Source organism: Pezoporus occidentalis, unplaced genomic scaffold, assembly GCF_034315485.1.
Source record: "Pezoporus occidentalis ecotype Australia unplaced genomic scaffold, CSIRO_AGI_Poc_V1 ctg25, whole genome shotgun sequence".
Classification (NCBI taxonomy): domain Eukaryota; kingdom Metazoa; phylum Chordata; class Aves; order Psittaciformes; family Psittacidae; genus Pezoporus; species Pezoporus occidentalis.
Window position 1 is genome coordinate 4,004,886 of NW_026914394.1, and position 23,598 is coordinate 4,028,483.

General features: G+C 40.3%; 1 protein-coding gene across 3 annotated transcripts in view; it reads right to left on the minus strand.

Moving 5' to 3' along the window:
* Positions 1 to 247: 247 nt before the first annotated feature.
* The window catches only part of TTC39A (tetratricopeptide repeat domain 39A), a 46,680-nt gene continuing 23,329 nt past the window's right edge, over positions 248 to 23,598 (minus strand). For 2 of the 3 annotated variants that reach the window (XM_062623205.1, XM_062623204.1), the window contains exons 7-18: positions 22,503 to 22,602; positions 21,629 to 21,694; positions 15,833 to 15,941; positions 15,062 to 15,129; positions 14,872 to 14,931; positions 13,956 to 14,117; positions 12,070 to 12,161; positions 10,957 to 11,077; positions 8,559 to 8,670; positions 5,976 to 6,090; positions 5,182 to 5,298; positions 248 to 2,135 (exon numbers count right to left, since the gene is read on the minus strand). In XM_062623205.1, the coding sequence (XP_062479189.1) occupies positions 2,015 to 2,135; positions 5,182 to 5,298; positions 5,976 to 6,090; positions 8,559 to 8,670; positions 10,957 to 11,077; positions 12,070 to 12,161; positions 13,956 to 14,117; positions 14,872 to 14,931; positions 15,062 to 15,129; positions 15,833 to 15,941; positions 21,629 to 21,694; positions 22,503 to 22,602 (1,243 nt within the window). In that variant the 3' untranslated portion in view covers positions 248 to 2,014. Of the gene's footprint in view, positions 2,136 to 5,181; positions 5,299 to 5,975; positions 6,091 to 8,558; positions 8,671 to 10,956; positions 11,078 to 12,069; positions 12,162 to 13,955; positions 14,118 to 14,871; positions 14,932 to 15,061; positions 15,130 to 15,832; positions 15,942 to 21,628; positions 21,695 to 22,502; positions 22,603 to 23,598 lie in introns of those variants that run through there. The other variant, XM_062623206.1, reaches the window with a different exon arrangement.

Here is a 23,598-nt window from a genome sequence, read left to right on the forward strand (position 1 = left end):
GACTGCGCATTGCACAGTACATCCTTTGTGCAGTGTATCTATCATCAGGCGAAACTCGGTTGTGGGTGACATTTCAAAGAGCGTTTCAGTGCGGCCTTGGGAGATGAATCTAGTCAGAGGGATTGTTCACTTTCTGCAAAGCACAATTTATGCTGATTTTCATGGCATTGCTTGCTTAAAAGATGCTAAGACTGCCCAAACAGTTAAAAGGGACACAAGTGGAAGAAGAGGCGTTATATGCATGAAATAGAACAAGAATCTTCTTTATTCCATACAAAGAATGCCTGGATCTTTACACTTGGGTGTAGATGTGCAGTATGTAAATAGCATCACTTCATACTGAGTTTTATCTGCATTCAGAAATTTATTTGAACTGAATTTCTCCGAGAAAGTCACTTTAAAAATGCATTCTTCATCTATGATTTTTAGCTTGGGAAGACTTTTATAAAGGGTGCCTATTTTTTGAGACAATGCAAGTTCTCCATGCTGAGGAATAGGTGGTTCTCTCTCCTTGCATATTAATTTGCAATTATAAAACAATACCATTTCCCCAGAGGAGGTAAAAGCAGAGCTATAAACTGTCAATTTGGTGCTGGGGACAATCACATTAGAAAGAATATTCACTGTGAGGTACTTAGACAGGAATCTTCCTGACAAACATCTCCATTGGAGAAAAAGGGCTGTCAGAAGACCTCCCATCTCCACATATCAGAATGGGTCATGGGGAAGAAGCTCTTTCAAAAGGGAGGTAGAAGTGAGCCCCCAAAACCCGCAGGCATACAAACATGGAGCTAGCCCAGAGAACAGTAAATGCGAGTCAAATGTTACCTATTACATCTGACTTCACCAGTTTAGCAGAAAAGCAGTTGTTCTCCAGCAGTCAGCACTGGGAAGCAGACCCAGCTCACTGCTCTATTCCCAAAGCCCCTTACACAAAAATTCCCCCAAAAGACTAATAACAAGCAAAGAGATAAAGGGCTCTCCTTTAAGGAAGGCAGAGCACTGTGCCAAGGGAGCCTGCTCCAACCCCAGCTTCTTACCACAGGAAACAAGGCCGTGCAATCTCTTTAAGCACAGACTGCTCAAGTTGGGCAAACCTCAGAACAATCGTTTTCCGAAGGGATTGGCTGTCACAGTAACCCCTGTTGCTGTACAGCCAGGGCAACATCGCCATTTCCTAAATGACCTTTGAAGACTTGTGCTTTAAACTCTATATAAACCTCACATCACGTCCTTTCTGCTGAAAGGACGGCTTCCTAAGGACCCCCCATTTTTTACCTTGTCAAAGAAGTGATGCAGTTCTATGCTGCCATCACCTTCCCCCCCACCCCGGATCCTCAGTAAATCATTCAGCCGCTACAAGAAGCGGACTTGACATGAAAACCAAATTAAAGAGGAAGTTAAGACACTTGCAAAAGGGAGACCATTGTTTCACTCGCAAGTTTCCTACAGAAGCAAAAACGCCACTGGTGAAAGCTGGTAAAGAGGAGCTTTCCACGCACAAGCAGAAATGCTCTGGATTCAGAGCTGTGTCTCTTGCACACCGAGATCTTCTTACACCATTTCAACTAAGCAGGTACTTGGAAAACGTGATGCTTCCTTCTCAACTGTGAGCAGTGCAAATTCAAACCAACCTGTATAGATAACAGATTAAATCAGTGAACTTTAACGTTTGGTTGTTCGCTTTTGACCAATCGTTCCCCTTTACACGGTAGCTTGCTTAGTAAATGCTGTGAATGCAAGAAAAAGGCACACATGACTGAAAAATGAATTACACAGACGTAAGTATTCAAGAAGCCGCTGTTGGAAAACCACTCTTTTTCAGGGTTATGGTTGGTTTGGGAAGGTTTTTTGCCACGTTATTACACTCGATTAATGTTCTATGCATCACCTTGAAGATTTTCAATGATTTGGTTTCTCACCGACTTGAAGGAGAAGGAAAAAAATGATTCTAAAGTGTCAGGAATTTTCTGCACCGACGTTTGCAACGAACAGGACATCAAAGAAGAAAAAGTTACGACACTGCCGAGGCTCCCGAGTGCACTCCATTTTCCGGGGCGGATTTGGCTTGGTGCAGGGCAGCTTGAATCCTGAAGTGTGTTCTTGTTTCCATGGAGTAATTCTTGTAGTTTTGTCTGAAACAAAAGCAGATCCACTCTCATGAATATATATTTTTAAAACATTTTCAAGTTATCTGTCTATGATTGTTCTATGCAAAGCAAGTGCAGACAGCAGAAAAGCTGTTCTTCACAGGCTCCTTTGTTGCCTACTCTAAAATACAAGGCATGTGTTCCTAGCCAAACAATGCAGCTCTTTGTTCTTTATTTGTAGTTCCACTGTCTGGCAATTACCAGAGAAATATAGCTTAATAAGAAATTGAATCTGGTCCACTCAATCAAAATACTGAGTCCTTGGTAAATACCTACAACATCCACTTAGTTTACATTCAGAAATTAGATTCACCCCCCCCCCCCCCCCAAGAATAACTGACAAATCTAAATACAAACATTTTCAGGGTTTTAGAGATCATATTAATAAGATTCATCTTAATTCAGCACACACATTGCAAGGAAATAGAGAAGGGAAGTAGGGGGAATAGAAAGAAAGAGAGAAAGAAGCTGTCCTGAACCAGAACAGGGGAAAAACCCTATCTCCATCCTATGGTTATCAACGATGTGTGCAGGAAATAAGGGCAATCTGCTGCCCTAGAAGCTTGGAAAGAGAAAGTGGGCACACACAAGATGCCGTATCAGCTTCCAAGGAGCAATTCACCAGCCCAGGGAAAGACTGGCAGGACTTCCCCCACAAACATCTAGTGGCTGACTCAGCACTGTCACCTGCCCACAGCTTCCAGTAGCTATGTCATGGTCTAAAGAGTTACAGAAGCATTAAAAGACTCTGTATTTTCATGGAAAAGCTTATATAAAGAAAGAAAACTTGCCCCTAGGACCACATAGAAAGTGCAGATCCTCCTTAATAGGAATTAACATGTCAGCTCCTGCAGGATGGATACAGAATCCAAATACCAAAGAGGATTAGACCACGCTAATTTTCTTTTAGAAAGTATTTGTCATCTTCCCAGTAACATCACATGAAGTATTGAACAGCCTGCATACCTTAAAAGCATTTCAGTTCAGGATTTGTAATTCAAATCAAGCATGGAAGCATGGTATCTGTCACTACAGCAGTCTCTTTGTGAAAACAAGGAATTCCACACCCATCCTACACCAGCTTATAATTTCATGTATGCAACACCCAAGAGGCTGACTGACATAAGGAGGTGACTGGGCTCTGCTGTATGCTGAGAGAAACCCTCTGGAGTTTTTTCTTTAAATCAAGCAGAATTTGTCACTCAGATGCTGCATTTCTCACCAGCAGGCTGATATTCCTGCTTGTAGCTTGCATTTATACAAACAGAAATATTTCCATGCACGACCAAGCCAAAACTGTTTATCATCTCATTCCACTCCTTCTTCCAGAGCTGAAACATTCAAGCTAGCAGCAGAACGTGGATTTAGGTCAAGCAAATCAAGCATCATGCACACGCCAAGTGCTGGCCTGCACTCCTGCTAATGGCAAACCTAATTCTGCAGCCCTGAAACCCACCACAGACAACGCGCTCTCCCTCTAGTGGCTTCCAAGACACTGAGCATTTGCAGCTGAAAGCTCTTAAAACCTCAGCATTTTGATGCAGTGTAACAGGTACAGGTGGAGATGTGAGGGCTGCGCTGTTGTTTATGGCACACTGAAATAGGGATGATGTCCGTGGTGGTGTGGTTTACTTCTTTATCTACAGATCATTACAGTTTCCAGGAGTTCTTTGAGCACAGCAAGTCTGAGTGTTTGCTTTGCATATGCTGGGTAACAAATGTTTAAGTGCTGTTGTCTACTGGTGCTTTCTTTAAGCCAGACACCTTCCTGTGATGGGCCTGTGGCTTGAGCCACACACAGTTGTCAGAGGAGAAGTGCAATGGATGAGCAGCAAGCGACACAAGTACCAGATGGAACGAGAAGCTCTGCATCATTAGTTTCTAGACCTCTTCATAAGAGAGATTCAAACACAGGAAGCGAGGATGGGAGGAGACTCAGGCTTTGAGGAATGTGAAACCAACTGGAACACTTTCCATTGCGTTTTGCTAATGTAATTTTTCCTCTTCTTAGTATCTTCCAGGAGTCTACAGAGAAGCAGGCTCACAAGCATGGGAGATTAAGAATTGTAGTAATTTAATTTCTGTGCTGACAGGCTTTTGGCACAGCCTTTGGTAGGCCGATTTCCCCACTCTGTTTTGCACAGTGGATTGACTTGGACAACAGCTCAACACAAAATCTCAATGTGACCTCCCTGAAACGTGGGGCCAGGCATCGGTTTTGTAGCTGCTCACACCTGCGGCAGTGACTGGTGTGACCCTGCACTTGGAGAGATGCAAACATCTGGACTCATTCAGGCTCCAGGCAGAGGTGAACTGCCCTGGTGCAGAATGACTGAAGAAGGTGAGGGTTTGTTTGCTTTGGATTCCCTTCTCTTCTTCCTCTTTCCCTCTCCAAATTTTTGGCTCAGCAGAGAAGTAGAGGCTCAGAAAGGGCAAACCCCGTATTTTGTTAAGTTTCTAATGCAGAACATAAATGATCAAGTCCAACCACTCCTGATAAACCCACTCTGATAGAAAAATCAATCACACAAACCAGGAAAGCAGGTGTTTCAGTTGCCTTTCGGACGCAGGTGAAAGAATACAAAGATACTAAACGCAACCTGAAGCATTATCTTAAATGTATTTCATCAAGGAAAGAAAACAGCAATGCCAACCATCAATTTGAGTAATGCTGTTTTAGCCATAACACAGAGCTTTGATGTAATTTAATACATCTTTTATGAATAAATAAATAGACTGCAAAGATTATTACATTTTGTTACACATGGATTATTTCTTAGGGAAGCCTTTGACGTTCCTAGTAGCATCAAGTTTTTTTACTCTTATCAAAATGGACAAGCAAGTCACAGACTGAGTGATCAGATAATGCCTACCACTAGAAAGGTCCAAAGCAAACCAAAGGCATGCATGCTTCCATTGAAAAATGAAACGACGAGTTTACATGATACTAATGAAATGTTTCTCCTTCCACTAACCAGTAAAACACCATACTGACCCATCAGACATCAGCACAGGCTTTTCACATGCTTACTTTGCTCTTTCCAGTAGTTTTATCGCTTCTTCTCTTCTGTCCTGGTCTAGATAGAGTATTGCCAGCTCCAGCAAGGCATTTGGAATTAGATAATGGTCATATTTTATCTTCTTCTCACTGCATTGGAAAAGAAATAGCCTCACGATTTGGAAATGATAAATTGCTTCCCTCATTTAATAGCTCCAAACACAAGTACATAGAGATTAGCTAAGATCAGAAAGCAATCAATCTCAACACTTGCCATGTTTTCTATCTAGAGCTAACTTCCAGGTAATTAAATGCGTATTTTGCATAACCATCCTACACAGTACGTTATTTCTCAGGATCACATAATATTGCCTTCATTATCAGGGAACTATTAGAAAGGATGACAATGTCCATGTGAACTGACAAAAAGAGATGCTATTGATGTATAGAGGTTTCAAGTATAATCACGCTGCCACCTGTCTCTGCAGACTTCATTTGGCTTCTGGATACAGCTTCTTCATGACTACTAAGGGGAAGAGGGTAAAAAAGGGAAGTGTTATCTCAAATATTTAATGCACTTATAGTCCCCAATAGAGGAGAAAATATCTCAGTAAAGAGAGCAGATCTGCAATCCTTCTTCCATACTTGGCTAAAAACGCTGGCAATTAAAATTGTGATTCCTTGATATCCAAACCACTAAAACAAATATGAAAGATGCTGCAGTCCTTTCTTTTCTAGTTCTCCCACAGTTGCATCTCCTCTTACTTGAAATGAATCGTTACTGAGAAATTCAAGAGCCCTCCCATATGCCAGGTATGAGAACTTACTGTAAATAGATGTAATTAAAATGGTCTTCTGCTTCTGAGATCTTGCCCAAATGCTTGAAGCACAAGCCCTTTAACAGTTTTATCACACACTGGTCATCTGCCAATAATTCTGTAGCTGCAACATGAAGTAAATGGTACATTTTAAAACACTCTAGAGCAGCAAAGACTTTCCTACCTGTATAGAAGCTTTTACATAGGTAGGTGTGAGCACAATCCATTTATTGGAACATGGGACAGAAAGAAATAACTGGTCAATTTAGTTGACACAAGCATGCATCAAGCTTTTCATACATAGAACAAACTCTGTCTAACAATTCTTGGGCTGTTTTTTCCCCTCCCTAATCCCACTGAATCCCACTCTTTTTCCACAATCTTACTGTTCCGACACCTAAAAACTAATTTAAGGTGGCCGTTTTGTAAATATTGAGGTCCAATTTATAATCTCTTAACCTTATGCCTCTATTGCCCTTTAGTATCTACAGCTCTTCTCTTTCCTTGACTTCCAGTCACATGGCTTATTCATATGGAAGTGTTTTATCAATTCTCTGCCTTTTTATGGCTAAACAGAAACATTCACCTCTTTTTGAGTTTATACTTTGAATGTCATTCTTACCAGCCTTACCAGTGCCTAGTTCAAAGTCATTACTATCAACGCCTTTTCTCCATCAGAAAATTCTTGCATAGTGCTTTTCAAAGAACACATCTGGCTTTTCTGTAGCTGTTCTGTACAGGCAGCTGTGAAGTTCACAAGCAAAGTCTCCAGCTTGCTTGCTCATTTCCAAGTCATGAAACACAAACTGAAAAGAATTTCTGCAAAATGTGTGATACTGCATCTTGTGCAAGCGAATGTCATCCTGTTTTCACTGCTTTAAACCTTACCTGGTTCTTTCTCTGTTACTGCAGCTGATTAAATGCTGACACACACTGCATGAAGCAGCTGTTTTCCTTTAGACTAAGCAGTTGGAGGCCTTGGTCATACAATTGGAGTCACTTCTATTGACAAGTCCCACAGAGACCTCTACATATGTATGTCACCAAAGCAAACCCAAGGGAAGATGCCCAAAGACTATGCAGCAAACTAACTTAGAAGGAACAAGGAAGAGGGCAAAAGCTGACATACATTATGTGCACAGTGAGAGACTCAGGGCCACAGAAGAATTATTTCATACGAATAAAATAAAAGCAGATCAGTTGTCTCTTCTGGATAGCTGTCTCAAGAACACATTCACATGCGTGTGTTTATTCCACTTACAACATAAACTGCCCTGGATTGTTTAAGCAGACATTTAGGGACCTATCCTAGATGCAAATCTGATATGCATAATTGTATTTCTAGACATTAATTCCATGAACAGGCTTCCTTTACATCTTATATGATATAACACTACTAGGAGCACATCCTCAGATACATAATACTTGAAAATGCAATAGTTTAGCCCCAAACACTGTCAAGAAAGCTCAAGGAAACAGCAAGTCACAATTTGGAACAGGTAATACTTTAAACTGTTGGCATGTTTAAAAACAATCCCACTTTGATTACAGAGTTTCAAAAACATGAATCAGCTTCTACAATCCCCTGCAAAAACCTGGCCTTATCCCCGATTTACCAACTACGGAAAAAAGGGAACTGAGAATAATTCACTTACGCAAAATACTGTAAAAAAGTGGGTGACAAAGAAGGTGAAAGGGTCAAAAAACCTTCCTCTAAGATGTCACCTCCCACTGAAAATACTCTTCTTCAATTAATTAACAAGGAGATAGCTTTAGCTGGTCTTTCCAGCAACCCTTTAAAATACTGTGTAACGCAATGTGCACGGGAAGACAAAGGTCCTAGAAAAGGACTGCAATGCAGTGATTTAGACCGCACTCCTTTGTCAACAGGGGCTTCATCCTTTTGCAAGAAGGTAGTATAGAATAATAAGATCAAATATTTAGCAAGGGAAAACTTTGTGAGGAAAGCTGTGCAGACTGCTTGCTTTCCCACAGGAGTTGGGAAAGACTGGCAAGAAATAAGCATCAATTCAACTTTCTCATGGAAGCCTAATTAACAGACTGACACAAGATGTGGTAGCAGAGCCTGTTCCAGTTCAATACCATCTTACCCTCATTCACAGCGCAAAGGAAGCTCAACCCTGATGTGCCAGGTTTCTATAGCATACTGTTGATACACAAATACCACTCAGCCCAAGGTCATATCATAAATCAACAGCACTTTTAAAACAGAAGACCAACTGATCTCCTATTTATCCTTGATAACTGTATAATAACAATACAGTATCTAAGGATAACAAAGCTTCATGATTGTAATCACCTCGACGCATACACTGTTTTGATCTAGCAAAATAAACAGTCCTTTTACACATGTCAAACTATTCCTAATGGATGGAAAATCACTTGCTACTATTGTAAGTTATTGCTGTATTAAAAAGGAAAATTATTACTATCTGCATAAACAGTTTATGGTTTCATCACCTATGTTCCTCCTACGATCAAATTAACTACTACTGAGTGTGTCTCTATTTACAGATAATATCTTTAGCTATTGCACTCTGAAATACCTGCTTAAACCCTACCACTGATTACCTGAACTTCTTGCCAATGCTTCTTCTGCTTCAATTAGAGTCCCTAACATGCCTTCTGTTAAGTTGGGACATTTTCCAATTACAGCATAGCCATTCCAGATATACATCATTTCCTAGGGACAGGGAGAAATGACAGCATCATTAGTTACAGTACTGGATAAATGCAGTTATCAAATACTTTACTTTATCCCTGTATGAAGAAAAAGTTAGAGATTCCTTAAATAAAGGGTTAGTTTGTCGAAACACATTTTCATTGCAACTGAAAACTTGTTACATTGGATTTCAGAACAAATCAGCCCTGGAAGACAACTACAGAACAATTTCCTACACACAGTGCAAGAAGGATTGCTTGAACAGACTACAAACACAATGTCACTTATGAAGACAAGTACCTTAAAACATTCATGGCACACAGCTGTCCCTTGATAAAGCTCTCCTCTTGGTTTTCAGTTGCATCCTAACCAGAGCAGTAATAACTAACTACAATGTATTGCTTCCATAGAAAATATCTGAAACCTCAGAACAACAAAGCAGAACAGAACAAAAAGAAAACCACCCCCCCCAACCTTTAAGCCGAGCTCCAAAGAAACCAACAGAATTTTAGAGCTGAACTGTAAATCCCTTAAATTCCTCAGATTTGTTTGATGTTCCCATAGAAAGTAACTCCTTTCTTATTCATCTGTTCTTAGGGTAAATGGTATTAAAAACTTAGGTTTTAACAAATAGGTTTAATTCCTATTTGTTACTGGGGTTCTCTCTTAGATTACATCACCAGAACAAATGTGCTCATTGCCACTAGCAATCACAGAGTTAAAAGACAGAAACAGACTGCTCCTCAGGACAAGATATTTATTCTATTTATTTATACAACCTCATCTGTATTTGATCATTTAAAGCCTTCCAATAAAATTTCTGCACAGAATAACTGAGCTCTGGAACTGCAGTACCAATAGCTGACAGACTAGAACAGAATGAAACAGCATGTTAACCCCAGTCACTGTTGCTTTCACCATCTGGTCTCTATCAATTGGAAAACCTGTGCTGAACCTACTTTATCTAGTGCAGACTTGTTAACATGGTTTTGAAATGGGAGCATTCAACCTACGTTTACTGCAGGCTAAATCTCTGCGCTAAGACTTGCTTGAGGACTTGCTCCTCTCAGCAAGTCCTTTCACAGTGAAAAGAAAAACGCTAGAGATGAGATTCTGCACCCAATGCCACATCTTCGGAGCGCTTTTAATTGTTCAGCTGCGGCATCTGCTGCCTCAGAAATGCAACTGCAGCAGAAGCAAAGGACGCAGTGCCCAGCTGCTCCAAAGAGAGTTTAGTACAGGCACCTGTTCTGCTAAAATCCCATTGGAATAGCCAGCCAAACCCCTGGTGTGTACACTTTTGACTCTGCAATCTCTGAAACCTGAAAGGCAAATTAAGGTAACCTAATTATTTCTCTCCTTGCAGCCTCAAGACTTGGTGAGAAGTGGCCCCTAGTGAATACCCACGCTATGCAGTAACAACTCTATTTCTTCAAGCAGCACCCTGTCACATTCCCAGCTGGTGGGCTGAGAAATGACTACTCACTGATGTCTCCAAGAGACTCTTGTTGTTGAGGCGCTTTCTTTAGGAGTATTTACTAATCACCCATCTGTTTCTCAAACACAACATCTCAAAGCACTGCCATGTTAACACCACTGCACTTGGCAAACCTCCTTTTGTGTTCTTTCACGTGTTCTTTGCAGGCAGATTTTTTAAGTCATTATAAGTGAAGCAATGGGTTCCTTAATGCAGCTGTTCTCATCCGGTCACAGGTATGTGGCCAGCATTATAGACAAAAAATAGGGAAAGAAGAAAGGCAGAAAACCACTGCATACTGTTAAAGTGGCTAAAGGATCTGGTTGTTTCATCCTGGCACCAGTGAGTTGCTCTGCAAAGCACCGAACTGCAAACATTCAGGGGCACATTAAATCGATGCTTATATGCAGTTCCCAATTCGTGCATTGTTTCCTTGATTCCCCCTCCTCTCCCTGTAACTTGTACCTTAAAGTCTTCTTTTAGCAAGCCTCAGTAAATGACACGTGACAGAAGAGACCCAGGGCAAAGTTCCTCAAAAGGGAATCAAAAGAAAGCTGCTAGGAGCATGCTAGTCTATGGCTGGAATAATGAGTTACACATGCAACACATTTACGTGTCACAAACAACTGGATTAGTTCCCTGTGGCTGGTGCATGCCCCAGTTTTACAGCATTCCTCGCATTCATTTGGCTTTGCTTTGGGAACATTCCAGTCTCCTGCAGAGGTTTTACCTTAGAAACATGGAAAGATACTATTCTAATTATCTTGGGTTTATTTCCATAATTAAAAAGATGTTAATAAGGCTGGGGTGGGGATATCGTTCTAACTTACCAAAGGTGGAACGGGCAGAGGAATGGGGTTTGGAGAAAGATATCGTCGAGCTTTCCGAATGGCAAACTTTTCTGTAGGCAGAGATTTCCCTGCAATTTTCAGTTTCAAACTGGGAACAATCCTAAAAGTTTAAAGGAAAATGTAAGGAATTTTTCCTGAGAACCTTTGGGGAAAAAAATCTTCAAACTTAAACAAAAAAAAATCAAATCAAAAGAAATTAAAAAAGCTCCTGAAGACTGAAGTACTGCTACCTCTGGGGAAGCTGAGCAATACATATTCACAAAAGCTGTCTTTATGCAGGGCACGAATATCTCTAGGCTTCCTCTTTAATCAAGCAGGAAGAAGAGGGACTCTTCCCCACCCAAAGAATAAATTATATGGTCCACCTAACTAATAAAGGGCCCATCTCTCCCCATAGACTAAGGAAGAGGCAAGCTAGCTTTTGTCAGTGTTCCTCTCATAATACCAAATATCACACCTATTCACTTTGTAATGGTGCCAGAATCCAATGAAATCTGCTTGTAATGAATATATATGGAAAACCTGAAAGAAATATCATTACCAGAACAAAAAAAAAGGTAATATTTATATAGAAAAATTGCAAACCCCAAAATAATCAATTTTCTTTACCCCAGCAAGATTTAGGCAATTTTGATCTTAAATTACAATCAGGTTAACTCACTGTGTTAATAATGCTTATGTTCACTTGCGCATTTAACTCCTTCATATTCTTTTCAGACTCAAAACCCCAAGAATCAAGTTCTACTGCTGTCTCCATGAAGAAGGCACACATCTTGTAGAATAATCCACTGAAAGCTTTCATATCTTACATGTAATGTTGATTAAAGGAAACAATGTGAATATTACTTGCAACAGCAGCAGCCACTGTATGGCTGACAGACCTGATTTATATCACTAAAGCATTTCCAGGCGAGGAGAAAGCTCAGGGTCCACTTCAGTCTAAGGGAATGTTTAATGTTGCAATTTCTTAACAGTCCAATGCTATTTGGCAGATCTTCCAGACTACACAATGAATAATCTTGCCTCTCTTGCTCCAACGCTGTGACATGAAGGGATAGGAAACTTTCTTAACTGGGAGTTAGCAAATTTTACCTAAATAATTCAACTTCGCTGTCTCCAAAAGGGCTGCAGTCATCTGGTCCAAACATACTGAGATAAGCAGCTTTCATGTAAATATAAGTAGCCTGCAAATGCAACCAAGAATATACAGAAAAATGAATTTACAGCATCACCATTATTGATATAAAGCATAAAACAGCAACAAAGAGGAAGAAATTGCTGCTTCTGCTCACAGATGGGATCTCACCAAATTTTAAGCAGGAGGTAAGTATTTTAGGAAATGGAGTACAGGGCTGTTGGTTTTTATCATGGACATCTCTGTTTACTTTGTATCAGCTTATAGTTTACGTCCACATTCCAAGAACAAATATCATGCTGGTGAAAAGGTAAGAGGGGCCCATGAAAGCTGCTAATACTCAAGGATCACCTCCTCCAAGCTCAGGAATGATGCATCCCAACGAAGAAGAAGTTAGGCAAAAATGTGAGGAGGCCTTTGTGGGTGAACAAGGAGCTCCTGAACAAACTCCAGCACAAAAAGGAAGCCTAAAGAGGGTGGAAGCAAGGACCTGTAATTTGGGATGAATACAGAGAAATTGTCCAAGCAGCCAGGGATCAGGTTAGGAAAGCTAAAGGCTTGAGAGAATTCAGTCTGGCCAGGGATGTCAAGTGCAACGTTCATAGAATGATTCTATGAAGGGTTTCATGATTTCATTAGTTATGAAAAGTACTGACTTCATAGGGATTCCTGAACAATCATACATTCAGCAACAAAGGAAACACTGAAGGAAAACAAAGCAGCAGAGAATGTTACAACTCTCACAACAGTAGAGAATAACGGTGAGTTCTTGATTACTGTTTAAGGAGTATACAATAACCACAAAATTCAGGAGTTTTCTGGAATACTCTAAGATGTGATTATTTATTTACACTGGAATCTAACAGTGCGTATACAAGACCATCTTTCATTTAGCTCATGTAGTTACTAGTTTGCTACTATCACATTGCACTGTAGATTATATATAGAAAGCATCTTCTCTAAAGCCCTTGCAACACAATCTAAAACTACACACAATTTAAAAGGACACATGCTAATATTAATCCCACAGGATGTTAATGCTTTTAAGCCGGGTGGTGCACCTCTGCCTGTGGGAGTTCTGTGGGAGCTATTCAGAATAATGCACCCAGCTGAATGTGCTGTTGGAGTCCCCAGGGGCACAGGGAGTCCATAACTGCAGTTTTCACCTAAGTGGGAGTACTGAGAGAGTCGATCTCACCTGTCTACTTGGACCTTACGTTGGCTTTGATTCCACTTGACCAATACATACCATGCATGGTAGAAAAGTAGAGATACCCTCCCTATACACATAGCCTGACCACATTAAGAAGAAACAAACAACCAATGAACCACCTACACCCCCAGCCAGACTTAATCCCTTCTGACAGATTTCCCTGGGGCTCAGGGGAAGACAAAAGGAGGATGGAAGGTTCTGGATGGAAGAGCTTCTCTCTTTCAGACACACAAGGCAAGGCGCCTCTTCTAATTACATTTATTATCCTGGAGGCACCATCATGGCTAGTCTCGCTCATCACCAAAAGAGCTTATTTCCATAATGCAGTGAAAGAAATGGCAACTTGTGCCACTAATTGCAATGTGCTGATGACACAGTCAGTACACAGCAGAACACCTTTAACGAGCTGTTCTTCATCTACAAGTCACACCCAAAAGATTTCTGTCTGCCCACAATCTGGTCAGATTTGAATGGTTGCAATTCACATTGTTCAGTAAAGCCACAGCAGATCAGGCTTTGTTTTACAATCTTTACCTTCAAGGCTATAAAAGCTTCAAAGCTACAAAAACTGAATCTGATTGAAAGTTAATAGATACCACAGGGCCTTCCATTCTGTTTTGTTTAACTTACCTTTGACCAAGTGTTTTCTTTGCTCAGCAGGTCCGCATAGAAGAAAGCCATCTTCCACTGGCGCTTGTAGGTGAAGCACCACATGAGCTCCCAGTAACACATGTGATGAAACTGCTTCCAGTATTGCTGAGCCTCACAACATTCTTCATACCTGTTAACTGCCTGAACAGAGATTTCCAAACGCTGCTTTAATCATGTGTAAATGCACATACACCAATGCTGTAATAGACATTGGGGCACCACGATCTGCCAGCATGGCTCTTGCAACTTCCAAATTAGTAAAAATCCAGTATTCCCCAAAATCACATCTGTTGGGTTCACACAAGAGATTCATGCATCTACAGCCGTTCTGGTGTTAGCAAGTCTATCCCTGGCACAAACCTCCCCTTTCCTGGAAGTTGTATTAAGTTTTAAGCACAGGCAAAATGAATGTTCGTGTCTAGGGAAATTAGGAAACTAAAGGCAGAGGACAGATTCCCAGCTGACGTTTATTGCTGCAGCTCCAAAGATTCCAAGGGAGCTACCACACTGCATACCAGCTAATACTCTCAGAATTTTCTGGACATGCCTTCTTCATCTCCTTAATTCTTTCAAGTCTTGTATGACTCTCCAAATCAGACTGAAGGCAAACGATTACCACTGGATATTATTAATGGCACAACTCGATTCAGAATAGGAAAGACAGTGAGAAAACTGTGCCATTAATACTGGTGGACTAGATTATCACTTGAAACTGAGAAGGGCAGCAAAACCAGCTGGTCAAACAAGGCACTCAAAATAGCTGTAATTCATAGTCTATAAACTATCCATAGGCAAAAGCTACAGGAAGCATTAGCCAAAAAGGAAACACTGTTCCTGGAGGAGTTTTTCTAAAGTTTTTGAAACTTACTTTCCCAAGAGCAAAAGGATTACTTACCGCATCAATATTACCCTTTAGCGTTTCTATCCTGCCTGCAAAAAACAGGAATATGGCTCCCTGTAATAAATAATAATAAAAATACAAGTATTCTACAACAGTTTTCAATCTGACCACACAGTCTAGATCTTTGTTGTTTGGCAAAAAAACATTGAACAGTCACACCAAATTAAATAATGATTCATTTTACCTTTGGATAGCGTGCCAAGTAAGGCTTGAGTAGTCTTTCTGCCTCCTCTACATTTCCTTTTCCTGTCCCTAGAATGCATAAAAATGCAAGTGATAATAAATAGTAAAGAAAACAACAACAAAACAAGAATGCAAGGTACTGATTAGCCATCCTCATCCGGCCAACACGTGAGTCCTTTCTCAATAAGTAAGGCATAAATACAGGTTGGAGTTGACTAAAGCCAACAAGCAGGAACACCTGAACACCACTGTGTTTAATGACTTGAAAATCCACTTATGCACAGACAAACACATTTTGTAGAATGCTTTAGCAGGAGATAACAGGGAGATACGTCTCAGTGGGAAGCTATCACCTCCCAGAAAAGTTAGGGACAACATAAACATGAAGAAAGTATTTGGGAAGTTATCACTCACAACCATTATTTTAACTTCCCCAATAAAGTACCTGAGTACTGAAGACAGATTTAATGTTCTCAACTTCTTTTGCTATCCCCATTGTCTCCCTTCTTATGTGTGAAACAAACCTCCATCTTGAAGATTAAGACATTCTCTTCAATTCAGTATTGTGATTATAATATATATTGTGAATTATAATATATACTGTGAGTTATATATTGTGAATATATAATAATCACTACTGTAAAATTACCCACAAATGAATTACATTTAATCTGGTCATGAACAATTCACCACCAAAGAGGTGATGGAATCACTTTTTTCCCGTGTCCCACAAGAACTAATCAAAACCAAGAGTTATTATAAACAATCTTACCTAACACAAAGGTCATGAAAGTATGATAGCAAAGCAACAGCATGGTACACAGCACCGACCTAAAGCTGTACGATGATGCTCCTTCTTGAAGCTGCAGCAGACCATGCTCCTGTGAAAACAGAGGTGAAGAGGACAAAGTATTGGACAAGAAACAAAGCTGTGTTTTGCTAGCTTAACTTCTGCAATATCAACTAGAAATTGCTCACTCACCAAAATCCCAAAATGCACTGACATACACTGCTTACACAGTGATCAAAGACAAAAATACACATATATAACAGGATTCTACAAAGTTAGCCTGAAAAACATCTGATGACAGAGCAGCAACTTGGGATGTACTGCATGGTTAATGTAAGAGAATGTGAGACAACTTATCACCACCATCCAAGTGCTGCTAAACAGCATTCCAGAAACAAAACCCCCCAGTTTTGAAAGGCAAGGCCAATAGTGCATATCACCATTGTGCAGCCTATCCATGTTTGTTGTTATTCACTGCAGAAGCAAGTTATAGATATCAAGAAAAGAAATAAAATCTGCAACTAGCAGGACAAAAGATGACAGAGCAAAAGGAATTTTTTAAGCATGCCAAGAACAAAAGGAGCTTTGCAATGATTCTGTCCCACTACTACAAGTGGAAAAATATGATGAAAAAGAATATTCTGTTCCCTTTGGGAAGAACTAAAGCAATCAAGTATACAGTGTATTTATATTCAGTGAGAGCATGATGGATAACCAGCTTTAAGGATCCAAGCTCCTGAGGCCACAGCATTCAGCAGCCCATTCTAGAACTGGTTCCATGAGATCAACAGCATGAATATATATAAGGAAGAAGTTCTTTACTGTAAGGGTGGTGAGGCACTGGAATGGGTTGCCCAGGGAAGTTGTGAATGCTCCATCCCTGGCGTTGTTCAAGGCCAGGCTAGACAGAGCCTTGGGTGACATGGTTTAGTGTGGGGTGTCCCTGCCCATGGCAGGGGGGTTGGAACTTGATGATCTTAAGGTCCTTTCCGACCCTAACTATTCTATCATGATTCTATAATATAAATATGCAAAAGTATTAAGCATGAGATCTGCCTACTAGTAAATATGCACAGTGAGATATCCCCTGTGTGCTAGGGAAAATTCTGTTTCAAATTTACACTCTGACTGCAATGGAAAGTTACTGGAACATGATGTATGTGTCTATAAGGACATCCTTTCAAACCAGCTACACTATAAATAGGGACCCTGAGGGATGCCTATTGGAGCCACTGTGGGAGGTATCAGAACAGCACTCAGAGCATCATCTCAACACAGATTTTAATCTTTTGTTTGTCCTTGACAACAGAAGAGTGTTACATTACCTCACACTTATTCTAATTTTCATCAAACATGCACTTCTTCACTTAACTAGTGTGGTTGTGTTTTCACACACATACAGCTGCTTGGTGGGGTTTTCCATAAATCTCAGTTTATTGTATTAATTACAGGGAAAGGTAATTAACAAACATATCTGCAGGTCAATTAGTGCAACATTTAGTCACGGCAAAATAATGATAATACCGACTTGCATGTCACTTCAGAAGAGATTAAAAGCTAGCAAAATCACTACTGAAAATCAGAGACAATAATGGAAATCAAGCACTCTGCAAAATAAAGCCAACTGCAATTACTGCAAAGAGCAAAAGTTTGATTGATGCAGATAAGTAATAAAATATGATGCATTCAGCTTCTTTAAACTGCCCAGATGAAACCCACAAATATGTGGATTTTAAAACCCAGCACTAGAGCACTGCAAGGGAGAAGACAAAACATTCTATGGAATGAATTTTGGCAAAAAAAATCCCAAAGTAGATTTCCAAAGTACATTTTTCTGAAGTGAAAAATCTTCAGGGTGGATATTCCACTGAGCCTTTACTGACATCAGTACCAGCACTTAACAGTGTTTACAGTCATTATCTTCCATATAATAGAAAAACACACATAAAAAGAATGCTGATCACATCTGTGACTAGCACTAAGAATGATACAGAAACAATTTTTATTACTCATATGGAATAACGCAATAATTTGTTGAGTTGATCTCATGTATTTTAGTCTCAAAAATGCATTTTAATACAGGCAAACACAAAGTTATCATCTCTATGAACAAAGAATGCAACCTGCACCCTCCTTGCGTGGGACTTCATCCTGGAAAGCAGTCACTGTGAAGTAACCGGATTAAGAACATTGCCCATTCATCAGAAGGATGCAAACCTGGCACACTTGACCCTAAAGCTGAGTAGTTGCACAGGTATGGGAAACTCACCGAGCAAGTTAGTTCTCTCTGTGGTATGTCCATAATCCTGTTTTGTCCAGCACAGGTATTAAACAATGCTTACTTTTCACTCTGCCACTTGAATACCCCAACCTTTCTATATTAAAGTTACAATATAATCAGTCTGTAAAAGAGAAATCTGGAAGGTGTTGCTATTAGTACTACACATCTGTGTATAGAAAAGGCTGCAACAAAGCTGCTTTTCCTCAAAAAAACCCTTGCAAACTGGTTCTGTTAGGATGAGATCCCCAGAAAAGCGAGATGATGGCGTTGCTGCTTAAATTGTTTAGATACCATGCTCAGCCAGCCAGCCTCCCTAGGCTCCCTCTGTGGCTGTGGACTCAGAGGTACTCCTCCAAGGAACAATTCAGCATAGAAGCCTAAGGTCAGACATGAATCACCTTTTCAAGCACCTACTCTTTCTCCATAGGGAGCCTAAGGAGATTAGCCAGCAAACCTAATCAGCTAAGAGAGGTGTCATGAGCTGGGCAATACCTCCATGTAATACTTGCTGGGGATCAAATGAGTATCTCAGAAACAAATCACAGGCAGCTACTACTTGAGCCTAAGGAGGAATTCTGTATGCAAACTACACTCCCTGGTGCCAGTCACTAAGTGAGTATATTACATTTAATTGTTAGGACACACCTTCTAACCATAAATAACCCATAAATATCTCCCACACCTATGCCACAGGTGATATGAGCAATCCCAGAACACCAGGAAGGAGCTTCCAAACAAAAGTCTATTACAGGGCATATTGCTGCAATATAAAACAGATGTCGAGGCAGTAAATTCTCATAATTTCTCCAAAATATTTAAATGAAATTAACACATTTAGGTTTTGTTTTCACCGAAAATGTAAGTTACTCTGAAGGGAATTAAGGTATAAGGGGTAATGGGTTAAAACTTAAACAGGGGAAGTTTAGATTGGATATAGATACCCCCATGGCAGGGGGGTTGAAACTAGATGATCTTAAGGTCCTTTCCAACCCTAACTATTCTATTATTCTATGATTCTATAAGGAAGAAATTCTTTACTGTGAGGGTGGTGAGGCACTGGCATGGGTTGCCCAGGGAAGTTGTGAATGCTCCATCCCTGGTGGTGTTCAAGGCCAGGCTGGACAGAGCCTTGGGTAAGATGGTTTAGTGTGGGGTGTCCCTGCCCATGGCAGGGGGGTTGGAACTTGATGGTCTTAAGGTCCTTTCCAACCCTAACTATTCTGTGATTCTATGATTAATGTGATCCAGTACACTAACTCTCACCTTCCTTCGCAAGTTGCTCATAACATCTCACAATCTCTTAATTCCCAAGATTGTCACCACACTATGTTACACTGGTATCTTACTGATTTGATCCTTGTCCCAGGACATCCAGTGCTCTGTCATTCAGGACTCCCCATATGAGCAGTGGGGATTCCTCATAGTGAATGCGGGATGAACAAGGACAATGCTCAAAATCATTATCAGACAATGCTGATACTGATTCATACTTATTTTAGCTGCCACTGACTAAAATCCATCTACTTTTCTGATGTGAATGCTTTTTAATGATATTTTGAGCTCACTCCCTTTTAATTATGGATCCTGACAAGGAAAGCAAAGCAAGGTCATGTCCCATGACCTGATCATTTTACTGCAGGTTTAGCAAGGAAGATGGATAGTAATTAAACTGGTAGACAGCACATTTGAATGTATCATTTTAGATTTAGTCTTCATTTAAAATGTGGAGAAGAGACCAAGATGCAATTCAAAAAGATGCTTTAGTGGGGAACTGGAACCCATGTATTCCAAACTGACATATCAAAAATATTCTTCAGCTCAGCTGCTTTAGGAAAAGTGTCCTCCCACATCAAACAGTACAATTTAAAAGACAGTGGTTCTATCTGAAAGCTTTCCTGCTCTGAAATCATGCTGTCATCGACCCCCTGACAAATTGCTCATGTCAAACTTCTTCACAGTTTAGCAGCACAGTATTTGTAACTGCCTATAAAATGAGAGTAAATATTTAGCCTGAGACTAGGCAGAGGAGTCAGTAAGAACAGTTCAGTGCTTACATGGGAGATAGTGCAAGGACTCTTCTGATCTCACATCAGAAGTTAGTTATCATTAAACACAAAAAGTCCAGATGGAACACGTGCCCCACTTACTGCCCAGTGAGTGAGGAAGGCCAGCCTCCCCAGGACAGTGTACCTGATGGTGTGTACCACAAACCTCTGCCCACAAAAAACTTCTTACAAAATTGGGCAAAACTGCATTGAACCTAAATGCCCAAACACAGGTCCTATGCTATTAAATACAAATAAGCCTGTATTTTGACTAACGATACAGGGGAACAGAGCTTAAACAGAGAGACAAGCACAACTGGCACCTGTTGGACTGGAAGGGAACAATCATGGCCTCAGGCTACTTTTATACTTTCTTGATCTTATCCCTACCTACTATTTTGAGACTCCAGACTGCTGTTAAGTTGATCATGTTGTCCACAGTGCCTACAAATGGCTTTGGGAGTAATGAAGCTTTGGGCATGTCCTCATTTACTATCAGACACGACATGTCTGAGAGACAAGAAGAGTCCCTAGGGGTAAATCTGCTGGCTCCAAGGCAGACTGGTATTGTGGAAGATATCACAATGCAATTTTAAATCCAGTTCTGATAAACACATGACCCACACCAAAAGCAAGGTGCCTTCCAGTGCTCTGCACCTCTCTCAGATAAACTGTAAACAGCTCAAGGCACTAACCATGGCTCTTTTGTCTCTTGCACAATCTGATGCTCACCATGAGCATTTAATGGAAAAGATTTAAAGATCAAATACAGACATATTCTAAACTCCTTTCCCTCTCCTCCTCTGTCACTGTTTCTTTTACCTTCCAGACTCCTGCCTGTACTGCAGGGGACAGCTTCTTGCAAGCTCTGGAAAATCACCACTCAAAATGATTGAAAATGAAATTTCAGTTCTGCTTTTGGCTTTAGACATCTGACTCACCAATGGTAAATGCAAAAAGACCTTTTTAGGACGCTAAAGTAAATGCTCATCAATGAACTTTGAGCAACATGTTTAAAATACTCCATAATTTATGGTGTGCAGACAGCAGGGTTTCACTTAGATTTATGATAACATAGGTCATGCTTCAGTGAGTTATTAAAAAGACTGGAATAGGAGCTGACTCATCAACACAAATATCAGCCCACTCATACCCATACAAGAAATCCCAGGGCCCAAAGAAAACATCACAAATTCAATTAGAGGGACAATTTTCATCTGCAGTAATAAGAGGAGTGTTCAGCAAAGTGTTCTCAGAACCCTGCTGGTACATGAACTGCTCTTACATTTCTAGGAGAGTATTTTGCTTTAGTTGGCTTGTTGTCGTAACTGACATATAGAACTATTTGATTTTTGCCTCTACTGAGCTAACATGAGGAAGAAGAGAGAAGCTCCTGTCTCAGTTCATAATTTAAGAGTGAGAGGAATGTACCAATACTTAGTTCACATTTACCTTGTTCCCAGAAAACCCAACAAACTCCAGCAATCTCAGTATCCGTGCAGGAAACATGGACAATGTCTATGGAAAGAAATGCAACAGTTATGCAGTAATGCACTGTATGCCTCTCAGCTACCCGCTGTCCCCTACAACTTTTCCAAACACTGAAATTACCAAAAACATCTTTATGTCTGACTATTTTCTGGCCAAATATGCACACCTACTATATTTTACACACAACTTAAACAAAAGTACCTGTTTAATATAGGGAACCTGTGTCTCCAAGATTGCTTGCACAGAAATATGTTTACACAGCACTTAGTAACTCCAGTACTTCTTGGATGCTTCAGAAATACTGCCCTGCTAACAGCCAGGTCCCTGCTTGCTTCCCAAGTGCCAATTAAACAGTACATGGAAGTCAATAAGCACAGGCAACTGCTGCTTCTGAGCAAGGCTTCTCCTGGCCCCCATCCTAATTTGTAACTTCTCATGAGACTATAATACCTTCCCCTCCAAGCACCTCCCAATCATTGGTCACTTGGCTAATGATCACCTTTACTGGAAGCTGAGCTCAGGCACTCAGCTATATTCTCAAAGAACATGCCCTTAAGCCCGTATCAGATGAGATAACTTCTCAGTTGATAATCTCCCCATGAGGATGCACAAGTGGGTCTGCACACACAAAGCAGTGCTGCCCATGCTGCAAGTAGCAGTCTATTTCTAAAGTGTACTACTGTCTGACATTCTGAGAGCAGAGATGAGGATCCTGTGTCAGAGCACATCCTATAACCATACAATTAGCAACAGTGATGTTCATGGAACTTCTTAGGTGTTAAGAATCATTTTCAGGAGGCTGCAGGACTTCAAGAGAAGAACTCTTGGTACGTACCAGATTAAATGCTCCAACTCCAAGTTTTACACCTCCCTCAAAATGAAGATGGTTCTCTCCTTTGACATAATGTGGAGACTGTATGAGACTGTCCAGCTCCCTGCAAATGCACAGGGATCTGTTACATTCTCAATAAATAAAATGATGGATTACAATTCAGAAAGAAAGTAACCCAGTCACCTTGAACTACACAGGCGTTCAAAGTCTGTCATCTCACTCAGGTGAACAAACATTTTGTTGGCTCTATCGACAAATTATTTCTGTCACACTACCACCAGTTCAAAAATATGGAGTCCTGGAGATTAATTTCTGTCAAACTGACATAGTCAATTTGCAACCACATTTCTGCCTGAAAATGTGTCAAGAATGGCTGCTGGGAGCAATATAAACCTCTACTAATATGAAAAGAGATGATGGGGCAGTGTAGGAGAGTGAAATTTAAATTAGCAAACTGGATCTGAGTTTCACTAATCCCTGAAGGTATTCCCTTCTTCCTCATGTTCACTGAAAAGAACATTTTATTATATATAGGAAAACAGTAAGAAATATTTTTAAAAGGGCAGGTATATTCGAAATTACTTTTTGCTGATTTTTCTACCTTTTCTAGATCTCAACTTTGTAGTATCCCTTTACTTCCCTGTGCAATCCAGATGGATTTGAACCTGTTTTGTCTCCAAGTTTTCTTTAGCTATGTGTTTTTCACACTATTGTTTTAGTTCATTTTGTTAATTGCCAGGAGAAGGAAAAAAAACCTTTTTAAATGGCAGCCACATATTTGCATTCAGGCTCTCATGTTTTTATCTACTGCTTGTTGCCAGCAGATAAAGCAATATTTGTTATAAATGAAGTTTTACAATGGACCTGCATTTAGAGTTGCCTTCAACCCACACAACTATGGACACTGTCATCTCTCCCCCTTTCAGTATACTTATGGAAAACCTGGACTGGATGCTCTTTTGTATCTGCTAGATGTGACTTTTTGTGGCTGAGTCCAAATTTCAAGTCCTACAATGCAACAAAATATGATGCACATTTAGCTTTCATTTCTTCAAATTATTCATACAAGTCTGTATTACTGTGAAAGTTTTCTTTTATT